Source organism: Cupressus sempervirens, chromosome 8 (genome assembly GCF_028749045.1).
Source record: "Cupressus sempervirens isolate cs-2001-9-10 chromosome 8, ASM2874904v1, whole genome shotgun sequence".
Classification (NCBI taxonomy): Eukaryota; Viridiplantae; Streptophyta; class Pinopsida; order Cupressales; family Cupressaceae; genus Cupressus; species Cupressus sempervirens.
Genome location: NC_143125.1, coordinates 843,857,716 through 843,869,845, shown reverse-complemented (window position 1 = coordinate 843,869,845; position 12,130 = coordinate 843,857,716). Strand labels below are relative to the sequence as shown.

At 40.2% G+C, this 12,130-nt stretch overlaps 2 protein-coding genes and 1 long non-coding RNA gene across 4 annotated transcripts in view; all 3 read right to left on the bottom strand.

Annotated features, from left to right (window-relative positions):
• Positions 1-12,130, bottom strand: part of LOC149545051 (RNA helicase, ATP-dependent, SK12/DOB1 protein) — a 343,786-nt gene that overhangs the window by 262,088 nt on the left and 69,568 nt on the right. The window lies entirely within an intron of this gene.
• LOC149545053 (uncharacterized) lies at positions 590-1,340 on the bottom strand. The gene is made up of 2 exons (XM_089795560.1): positions 1,008-1,340; positions 590-889 (listed from the first exon to the last, which is right to left on the bottom strand). The coding sequence occupies exons 1-2, from the start codon at positions 1,330-1,332 to the stop codon at positions 819-821; spliced, it is 396 nt and encodes a 131-aa protein (XP_089651686.1). The 5' UTR covers positions 1,333-1,340; the 3' UTR covers positions 590-818.
• Positions 2,254-8,542, bottom strand: LOC149545052 (uncharacterized). Its single transcript, XR_016355317.1, has 2 exons — positions 2,603-8,542; positions 2,254-2,464 (listed from the first exon to the last, which is right to left on the bottom strand). It is a non-coding gene; the product is annotated as an uncharacterized LOC149545052 (long non-coding RNA).

Genomic DNA, 12,130 nt, shown 5'->3' with positions numbered 1-12,130 from the left:
AGTTACAAACTTACAAAGGTAAATTGCTAAAAGTAAATACTAACTATATTACTAGTAATTAAAGTCAAACTAAGATAAATCCATGCAAACCATCAAAATGTATATGTATTATCATTTATGCATTATGAAATCCAACACATCAAGATTCAATAGTCATCATCAAATTCAAATGTTCCAAATGCTGATCATATATTAAGTTACTGTTAAACTGTTAAACAAAAAGTTAAAACAAGACTATAAGTCTACAGCTATGGCTCCTAGTCGGAGTCCTCATCATCATCCTCATCCTCATCATCATCATCATCCTCATCCTCATCCCCAACCTCAGCCTCAACCTCAGGCTCAGGCTCAGTATAATCTACAAAATGCCTCTTAGTAAGGCGTCTAAGGTAGGTCCTAGATGTCTCAATAGCCATAGCATCCGCTCGTGAGGTGCCTCTAGGATCAACTGTACTCTCTGCCTCTGGCTCTGCCAATGTCTGTGAGCTGCCACTAGGAACAACTGGAGCTCTCTGGTCCTCTGCTGCCATAGCTACAGCCTCAGTCTGGCCCTCTCTATCTGCTTGGTCAAGCCACTGTAGGTCCTCATCATCAAAGATAGGATCAGTAGCCTCAGTGATCCAATCAGACTCTGGATCAACCTCCTCTAGAGTAATCGGAGAGGTGTCACTATCCAAAATCTCCCTGATCCTAATGCGCAGGTTGTATTGCACAAAGACTAGACTATTCATTTTCTGCACAGACAACCTGTTACGCCTCTTCGAGTGGATGTGCTCGAACATGCTCCAGTTGCGCTCACATCCAGAAGCGCTACTTGGCTAGCTCAAAATGCAGATGGCGATTTGCTGAAGGTTTTTGGTTGAAGGCCCAAACATTTGCCACCATCTATCTGAATTTTGAAAAAAGGAAAACAAAAAAATATTAGTCTCATTTCAAAATTTGAGCTTTAAGTTTAAAGCTAGAAATTTATAAACTAGATTGTATAAGGCTTAAGCTGCAATCTTTACCTGGCTGCAATTTTGTACGACCTTCTTTGCAAATTTGACTTGAAAAAATGGGCCCTGATGCATTATTATAGGAATCCATCTCAAGCAAAATATCTGTGGGATTAGGAGACATCTTCGATACCACTGTGTATAGGCCACTAAGAACCTCCTCATCTGCCTTGAAATCATCAAGGAAACGGTATGCCGGATTGAGGTAATAGGCTGCTGCGTGGATGGGCTTATGAAGCTGATTTTGCCATCTCCTATCAATTATGTCCCAAATAGGGCCATAGTTTTCCTCAACTCCTACATATTTGGCCTTAATAGTCTCCTTGACCCTATCCATGCCCTCATAAATGTGTATCTACAAAACAATTAAACAAAAAAACAATTTAGTGAATGATGAAACTTTGCAAAGTTGCACAATGAATATAAATCAAAAATATGTATGAGACAAATTAATTTATAAAATTTTAAGACTTAAGCTTTTAAAATTTAAAATTTAAATTTTAAATTACCTCCACAATCTTCGAACATGGCTCCCAAAAATCATCATCATCATAAATGCATTTTGTTGCATCTATCCCTGCAGGGCTGCTCGCAAAGGAGGGATGCATTTTGTTGCATCTTTCCCTTCGTGTATTTCCTCATAGTGCTGAGGACCAAGGCATGATTATAGATGAACTTACAAAGATTTTTGGCCTTGGTAACACATGATTTCACCCATACAAGCTTGCCAATATCCTCTAACATGAGGTCGATGCAATGGGCCACACATGGAGTCCAAAAGATTTTTGGGTGTCTCTCCATCAATAGTTTTCCTGCAGCAATTTTAAATTAGTTAGTAAACAATGAAAATTTTTGATGCATTAAAAAAAAATTATTTTTCAAAATTTAATGAAAAACTAAAACAATTTTTTTAGAAATAGAACTTAGAAAGTTAGAAGTTCAAATTTTACCTACAGCAACATAATTAGCTGCATTATCTGTCACCACTTGGACGACATTGTCTTCCCCCACCTCCCTTATGACCTCCTCAATAGTCTCACATAAGAATTTTGCATTTTTCACATATGAGGAAGCATCTATGGACCTCAAAAACATAGTGGATCCTGAAAGTGAAAATTAAACAAAATAATTATCATTCAAGAATCAAGAATCAATACTCAATAAAACCAAATTTTCGTTATTCAATAATAGTATACATTAAATTTTAGACTTCAAGAAGTAGAGCATGATGAATTACCTCCGCTAGAAACAAGAAAATTTAGGAGGGTTCTGGACCTCCTATCTGCCATCCATCTGTCATGATGGTACACCCCTTTTGGCTCCAAATCTTTTTGTGGTCCTCCAACTCAAGTTTCATCTCCTCAACCATATCTAGCAAGAGGGGGCCACTCAACTCATCTTCAGTGGGGGCTTTGAACCCCGCACCACAGATGGAAACTGCATCAATCATCCCCTGCCAATAAAGAGTTCTATTACATTTATAAAAACATTTTAATTAGCATATTTCAAATTTTCAACATCAAGTTAAAAGTATAAAATTGAATATAAATTTTAAAACTTAAAACGTAAAACAATCAAATATAAATGAAGTTGAAAACTTGAAGTACCTGGCTGCTATAAATGGAATGTCACAGAAAAACCAAAACTTGCAAATTGCTCTTACTCCAGCTTCATGTATCTCCCTATTCCAGCCCATGCTCTCAAGTGAGGGTTGCGCACCAGGAGTGGTACACGGTACAAAAAAGTTGTCCAACTTACTAGATTTTCTGACTCTAGGACGAAGAAGAGCAGCACTACTAGAAGGGGCAGCAGCAGTAGCATCACTAGAAGTGCAAGGAATAGATGTAGAAGAAGCACGAGCAACAGAAGCACTAGGACGATAGGGGGGACGGGAAGAACCTTCTCCAACACAGCCTACTGACTCATAAACATTTGCAGATGAGCGTGGAAGGGAACTAGAACCAATCAAAGCTAACTCTTCTAATTTTATTTTTTTTAATTCTTTTTCTTGTTCATATTTTTCCAAGGCTACATAACAAAAACGTTGAGCCTCAACAGATGCAGCTCCACAAGGCTCAATATCATGACCACGTAAGCCAGCAATATGGTATTTTAATCTATTTATCCCCCCACTATTAATGGTTTTGCAAAATAGGCATTTTGTTTGAGTTCTCTTTCTACCCGAAAATTCTATGGTGAACTTTCAACACTCATCTTTTTTGTTGCCTTTAGAGAGCTTGGGTTTTTTACCTCCAGAAGCCATTATGACTTAATTAAGGAACAATGTAAAGGTTGCTGCAATAAGACATTTTAGACCAAATATTACCATTTCAGCATTGCATTTTATGAAGATCTAAAGTAAAAAAAAAAACTCATAAACAAACAAAAAAAATTCATGCAAAAAACCCATAAGCATAGACAAAAAAATCATCAAAATCTAAACAATCAAGTCTTACCTCTTTCAAATGATTTGGGAAGTGTTGAGAAGAGCTCCTATAAACTCCTTGATGATCTAAATGCAAGCTCCAATGTTACAAATGCAAGTTTTTCTCCTCCTCCTTCCAGCTGGTTGCAGAACAAGAAACCTCTATTTCTCTTCTACCTCTCTCTCTCTTTCTTCTTTTCACTATAGACTGTTGTGGGAGCCCTTTTAGGGTTATATGAGTGAGATATGTAAAAAAAAACATAAAAAAAACATGCAAAAAATTTATATTTTTATGGCCCGGTTTCGTGCCCGTCACGGCCGAGTCAAGCAGGCCGGGTCACGCGAGTCACTCGGTCCTCGGTGACTCGCGAGTCATGCGAGTCACGAGTCATTATGACTCGGCGAGGTCAGCGCGGCTCGCTGACTCGCCTGACTCACGTGACTCGCCACAAGTCACGTTACCCTGATGATGACAAAAGGAGTGATTAGAATTTTCAATCTCACAAGTTCTTCGATAGATCACCGAATCAAAACTTCCGCTATCTTTTCCTATAATTTCGGAGCCCATATTTATTTTCGAGAGGTCCAGTAATGTTCCCGTGGAACTTGCAAAACCATACCCTTGTTTAATTATTATTTAACTAATGTTTATTACTCATACTATTAATCAATTTATATTAGTTCAAAATTTGAAAACTAATATAAAATAATTAATATATTATATATGCTTTTATTAGTCTTCATTCATATAGTCTTGGAGAGACATTACAAACTATTAGACATAATTTTTGACATGATACCCGTCTCTAGCAATGTGTGTTGGATGAGACCATGAATTCATATATTCATTTCTATGTTGTTTATTTAATTGATGATAGATGGTACCAGCAACGGCACCAAATGTTTACTACACAAGGTAAACGAGGATTTATTGCATTCAGAGACTAGAACATGACACAGCATAAGATAGTATTGTATTCATATAAACAGAACATATATTAACGATTACAACCATAACGTTCCATAAATCAATAGGATGATTTACATATATATTCCGAAGGGGCAACTCAACCGTCATGCAACCTTTCAGGTACTCACTAATCCCGTCGGATTTGTCGTACTTTTGCCGATAACAAGTATTAAATGTTATGTTAATTATTTCTCATGCTATGATTGATTGATCTTACTTGTTGGCATGTAACATATGATATTGATCACACTTGTTACCATGTGTATGCAATGATTGATATTATTGTTAATTGGCAAGCACAACTTGATGTTGATCATCATTGTATCTTTGTATGCTATCTCAGCTTTCATGTAATGTGGATGTTGTAATGCTCGTTCATATTAATTAGTGGGTTTGTGAGTCATATTTCCTTATTTTGCATGAGCATTGTCTTTGTGCCAAAGTGACATTCTCCTACCATGATACGGTGGACATGTTAGAATAATGTTGTCAATTATTATTTAACAGTCACTTAATGTATCCAGTGATTGTTTGTATCTCTAGGTAAGTTAAGATTATTTCTATTTCGATTCTCCATTAACAATTAGTTCTTTTAGAATCATCGCAATTATGATATGTTTTATTTGGAGCATTTAATCTCGATTGTTCAATACAAGTAATTACCATTTCATGGTATTGAAGCAGGTTCATCTTTTGGCAGATTATTTTTCCATTATAATTCAAGAATTACCTAAATAACTATACAAAAATTTTATAGATTTTTTTATTTATTTTTAATAGAAAAATTGCTTAGCTTTCTACGATTCAAGAAATCTTAACTTTTTCTTTCATCTAAAAATCATACCTTTTTAAGAGCAAAATTGGGGGGTTTCTATAAAATATGGGTTTATTCCATAGTTAACCTCATGGAAGAATCGTCATTGATGTCAAGGGATCTCAAGAGCATGTACAAAAATACAAAATGAAAAACTAAGTGCAAACACCATCAATGTCATATGTACAATGAAAGAAATAATAAGCTTAATGTTGAATGGTTTATCAATTGACAAAGGTGGAAGCTCAAGTCATTTGCAACATGTCAGAATGTGCGAAATAATAAGGGACAAACAATATAATAGAAATATTATAATTAAATTATTCATAAGTACCCGTAAGCTCCTTCATTATACAAACACAATATATAATATCAGTAATATAGACACAAGGATTATCAATATGCAGAAGGAAGACTAGGCCAGTAAAATAAAAAGGGAAAACAAGCATCCATGTCAGCATAAATTTCCACATCACTCACAGACAGGTCAGCAATTGAATGAAATGGTTACGAGAACAACTATGAACAACAAAGGAGGAAGTATACAAGCAACGCAGGTATACAGTGACTTATATTATAAGCAATCAATTACTCATCACCAGCAAGGATAATTACATATATTTACATCAGTTTTAAGAATGATTGAACAAAGCCTTCAACCATAAAATCTTCAGCGATAATATATATATATATAAAGACAAAGATCGAACAATTAGGGTGCATAATGTTTCGTTCATAGCATTGTACCCTGAACTGGAAGCCAGTAATAGAATCATTGAGTGGACGTACGGTTGCAGCTGGAGACTGGTCGTACAGGAACGTAGGTATGGGTCGTACAATCTACGATGGAGGAATGTACAGTGGATAGAAGCAAATGATGTGTGAGCCGTATTGTAGCAGCTGGATGGTTTTACTAGAGACACCTATTAGTTGTACGGCAAAGAACAAGACAATGGGGGAACTAACTTGGCCATATGGTTGGTATGAGGGGTGGTCGTACAGTACGGGAAGTAGGTCGTACGGTGATGGAAGATAGGTTGTATGATATGGGAAGTAGGCCATACAGTGATGGAAGATAGGCCGTACGGTATGGTAAGTACGTCATACAATGATGGAAGATAGGTTGTGGTGAGGAGCAAAGAGGATGTACAATGTGTGGGGTGGCCGTAGGGTAATGCGATGGAGGTCATACCTTCTATGCAAAAATATTCCAAATGCAATCTTGTTAATACACAGAACAATGATAGAAATAAATGCAGTCCAAACACAAAGATATTCCAGAAATAATGTTACTCTTAAACAATAATGATGGTCCAATTTGCTAGATCTGAGCTAGGAATCTTGAACGGAATAGGGTGAGGGTTGAGTCCCACCGAAACCGAAATAGCCAAGTAGGGAAGATCTTTCACTTCTGAAATGGAGAACAATCTAGAATCCAAAAGAAATTTGCAATACCAAGAAATAATCCAAACTGCATACTTACTACTACCTACTTGTCGTGCTTAAATACCCTTCGAAGAAATTTCCTGATGGTTTACAACTATAGCCGACGGCCACACCTACAGAAACAATTAAATAAAAATGGGTCTGAGATATATTAAATCAATCAGCCCATTAACAAAGGTTTGATTAAATATTTATTTCATGACGGGAACATTACAATACTTTCGTCCCGAAATTTGCTTGTCCTCAAGCAAATGCAAATCCGATTCTTGGAAACCTTTTGTAATCAACTTCTTGAGTTTCGAGTCAGGTACCAAGTAAATCTTATCACGATAGTAAATGATATCATCAATAACTTGTTATCTTTTATCATGTATATAGACATCCATCAACTAACATGCAAAAGTGTTCTTGGAGTACTCGACCAATAGATGGGCCCGCTAATTATCCAAGGAAGGAAAAAAAGTGTTGACTGTTATGTTTTTACTTGCACCGTCTGAGATCATATCATGTTTAAAAATGGCCTCCATCTTCTTGATAGTGACTTCCCTTGATCCTTTATTTGACATTCCTCTTAGCAGGACCTTCTTGCCATCCATCTCAAATGAAAAGTCCATCCTCTTGAAACTTCGGGTGTACTGGTCAAGGGTCTCCATCCACTGGATGCCCAATATGATATCAGTATCAACCAAATCTATGACAAAGAAATCATTTGTCAATGTATAGTTTTCCATGAAAATTTGTAGCCGCGGGATCACATGAGTGCAACGTAACAAGGTTCCTCTAGCAACATTAACCTCAAATCCTCCATGCTCTACTGCATGCAAGCCCTTACTAGTGACCAAAGATGAATTAATGAAATTGAGTGTGACGCCACTATCAATCATGACTGTCACTCGTTTCCCATAAAGTGTGTCACAAACCTTGAAGATTCTACTTCTAACCATTGTAGTGAGGGTAGCAATGAAACCCCCTTTTTGTATCAGGGCATTTATTCTCTCTTGCTGGTTAATTTCTTCTCCAGTCACTGTAGGTACTTGTCCTTTGTCATCATCAGGAAACACTACAGTGTAATGAACCTTTCCCTTCCCAAGGCGGCGATGATCTAGTCCCTATGGTTCCTTGCACGTGAAACATGTCGTCGATAAATATTGTGTAGCCAACGGGTTGATGTCGTCGGTAGAAACTGTGTCAGCCGAATTGATTGTCGTCGGTGTTTTTGTATTCTGTAGCCGACGTCGTCAGTAAAGATTTTGTAGCCGACGGGTAAATAGTTTGTAGCGGACATAATGTTTGTGGCCGACGAACTCCTTCGGGAAGGTTCAGCGGATAGTATTTATACCTCGTCTAAGATCATTGTAAATCATCTTATCTTGTCATATCTGATCTTGTAGTGTTCTAGCATATGCGAATATAATAAAAGGAGTTTGTTGTTCGTGTTCCACTGTCTATATGCGTTTGTTTATTTTACCCGTACGATAAACATTTGGCGTCGTTGCCTTATGAACCTAGAAGGTGGGAGGAATGAAGATTAATGCCAAATCAGCTTAACAAGGATCCAGATAAGGTCAAAGGAAAAGATGGAATCCGTACTGCGTAAGAAAATTTAGTTCTGGCACAACAAGCCGAACGCAGAACGAGATTCCAGAAGATCGCCGACGAAAATCGGAGCACAGAAGAATTGTTGGAGGAAACTCGGCAGCGGGTGGAATTGGTGGCAGAAGCACGGGAGGAGTTTTTGAATTTGTGTTCGCCGAGGAAAGAGAATCCAGACAGAAGAGTATCGACTCGCACGGCTCGAAATGCCAACAGAGCAAGAGCGTGGAGTGAACTCTTCGTCCGAGATATACTTCCGCAGCGGACAACTTCCAAAGACCCTTCTTCACCAAGGTTCGCAGCTGTTGAGACCGCCGGTGTGGGAGAACAATCCACCGGTGTGGGAGAAATGTCCACCAATGTGGGAGTGCAGACCGTCGGTGTGGAAGAACAATCCACCGGTGTGGGATTGCTGATCGTCGGTGTGGGATTGATGATCGCCGGTGTGGGAGTGCAAAGCCACGGTGTGGGAGTGAACAATGCCAGTGTTGCAAGACCGAGCAACGCCTGTTTACAAAAACCAATTGTGATGGCGGGACCAAAAGAGAAACTGCTGAAGTTTGATGGCGATGGTACGGCTGATCCCATTCGACACTGCAAAACATGTGAAACGATCTGGAGGGCAAATGGCATAACTGATGAAGACGACTGGATGATGCAATTTCCGGCCACCCTAGAGGGGGTGGCAACTGACTGGTTTACTTGTACAGATCAACAGAAGCTAGACAGTTGGAATAACAGTAAAAAGAGTTTCTCGCAGAATTTCAGCTGTTGCACGATGATAATGAAATTGTTGGCGAGATCTTCAATACTAAGCAGGGGAAGAATGAAACTGTCCACGTCTACGCCAAGAGATTAAAAGACTTGATAAACAAAATAGAAAATAAGCCAGCGAACGGACTTCAAAAAAGATGGTTTGTGGAAGGTCTATGCCCAAAGTTGCGGAAGAAAATGAAAATCGTGCCGCCGTCATCATACACAGAAGCTTATAACAGAGCATTGAACTTGGAAAGCTAGCAGAAGACGAAGAAGAAGAAGAAGACTAGCTCCTCTGATTCTGATGACGACGAGCCTTTCAGAGAAGATAGCAGCGACGATGAAGGCAGTAGCAAGAAGGTCCGCGCCCTACAGAAGGACATGATCCGCATGATGGAGTTTAAAAATATGCAGGAGACAAAGAGCAGTGAGTTGTGGTGCACAGAGTGTAAAACCGACAGTCATACTAAAGGATCCTGTCCAAAGAACCAATTATGTGACATTTGTCAGATCATGGACCATTCGACAAAGGAATGCCCCTTTAACATGAAAACCAGAGGATCTCTACAGGTGCTTCTTACATAGGCAGCTTCCACATCAGGAGGGAACGGAAATGCAAACATTGATGGTGCCACTCCGGGTGGGTACAGGAATAATAGCAGAGGGCAAAATAACAACAACAATGCAAACAATAACAATAATAATTGCAGCCAAAGTCGAATCCAGTATGATGCAAATGGACGGCCGATTGTTCAATGCCGAGCATGTAATTTGTGGGTCATTTTGCGCGGGATTGTACAACGGCAAACACACCAAAATTATTATGCAGATGGTGCGGACCCGACGATCATGAAGATGCCAAGTGCCTGAAGTCTGGAGTGAATCCGATCACCGTCTGGAAAGATGAAGAAGAGGTTCTGGCAATTACACGGAGGCAAGCAAAAGAGTACCCAGACCCGACGGAAGAAAAGAGGAAATTTGGAGAAACACGGGCAGAGATTGAAAAGGCATCGCAGGCGGAGACCTCGCAGCTGAAAGACACCACCAGCACCTCGGCAAGGAACGCCGCAGAACAAAACATCGTACGACAGATTTTACAAATGGAGGTACCTGTCAAAATTGGCGATCTATTGCTCACAATGCCTCAGCTCCAATCGGCAATCACAAATATCGCGCCAACTGCCAAGTTACCAGAAGAACCAAGCAAAGGGAAGGAAATTGCCGCTGGTGGAGAAGACCCAATGTTGCTAGCCCTCACATCCGGATGGCATCCGACAGTTGTCGAGATGGGGATGCTCGGACATGTTCTCACAGACACAATAGTCAACGGAGGGTCTGGCGTAAATGTCTTACCGAAGGAGACCTCGACGAAGTTGGGAAAGTCAACGTTGTGGCCACCTACATTCCAGTTACTCACAACAGACCAACACAGGATCAAACCATTGGGAACCTTAAGGGTGCAACAGGTGACTATTGGAACACAGCCATTTTTATTGGACTTCATGGTCATTCCACTGAAAAGAAAAGGATATGATGCTATTTTGGGACGAACTTGGTTGGTGCAAGCAAAAGTAAAACATGATTGGAAACAAAATACCCTATCAATGGAGCATGGAGGCAAAAGATTCATAACTGACCTGCACACACAAATGGTAGGTGAGGTGGCATTGTCAGATTCAAAAGGTGAAGGCGAAAGTGACGACGAAGAAAAGAGGAGAATGGAACCGGATGCAAGAGTATTGACACTAGGAGGATCGAATGTCAATGACCTAGACTCGGTGAATGGTCTTCTCCACTAGCAGATAGAAGACTACGAATTGTTTCTGAGTTGTAATATGTTAAGGGTCGATGAAGGTGAGAAAACAAAGGAAAATGAATCTCTGATAGAATACAGAGAAGCAGAAGAAGGAAAGGCGGTTACGACTAAAGTTGAGGGGAAGAACATACAGTCCAAACCCAAAAAAAAAGATCCCACTATCCGGTACACGATGAACGGACCGCACAGGAGAAAAAGAATGCATCGCACCATAAAATTACTTGAAGGGTGTCGACAGCAAGGAAATAAGCTAGATGCACGACGACTGCAGGCACAGTGGGCGACGAAGGTGACACAGAATAGACATAAGGCGTGGCATGACAAACTCAACAGGTTTCAACCGGGGCAATTGGTTCTCAAGTACGACGGTCAGAATGAAATCAAACAGGAAAGGTTTAAGGCAAGATGGGAGGTCGACGACAATCGAGTGATAAAGTTGGGGACGTTGGACGAGCAAGAGGTACCTCACGCAAAGTGAGAAGCCCGCAGACTGTGTTCCGCAGGCAACCTGTCCACGGACACACCTTCCACGGGTGACTGTCTGCTGGAGGCAACCCGCAAAGCCTCTTTTCCCGCGGTGTTGTCTCATTACCTACGGAGTTTCTTTTGTTAACCTTTCCGCAGGCGGATATGTTTGGCCGCAGAGTAATTTCCCACGGATCATTGCTTTATTTTCCACACTCTTTTCATTATATCTGCGAAGTTCTTCAATGGTGCCAACGGAGTTGTCTTCAGTTCACAGTGGAGTGTTTTGCATTTCCCCACAGACGCCCTCCCGCGGAGACCTTTCTTCTCCCCCGCGTCTCTTTCCATAGGCTTCAACCTCCTCTTACCGCACGAGATTTTCTTTCCTTCGACGGAGAAACTCAAACTCGACAACCTAACCCTACTTGCCAATACGTAACTACACCCTCTTCCGTCAAGGAAGTTGTCATGCGCCGAAGATGGATTTTTTCCCAATACTCTGATTATTCTCTCGGCTAGGGAAGGCGGAACTCTTAATATGAATTTTTGCAGATTGGCGAGCAGGAGTTGTACTATGCTCTTCAAAGTCCGAGGGTTACTTTTGCAGATGATGAGAGAAAGATTTGTACAAAACGGTGGGAATTTCTGTGCCTACGATAAATTGCATTATTGGGATGAGCTAACAGCAAGCCGGGGGATGCAAGCCTATAATGTATGGTGCTATATTGAGCGGGTTGCTGCAGTTTCTCCACGTTTTCGCATTAGCACTGTACTTATTTTCGAGCTCATGTCAGTTGCTGTTGGTGAGGGGCAAGACTTGTAGACACAGAGGATGGGTGTCAAGAGTTAT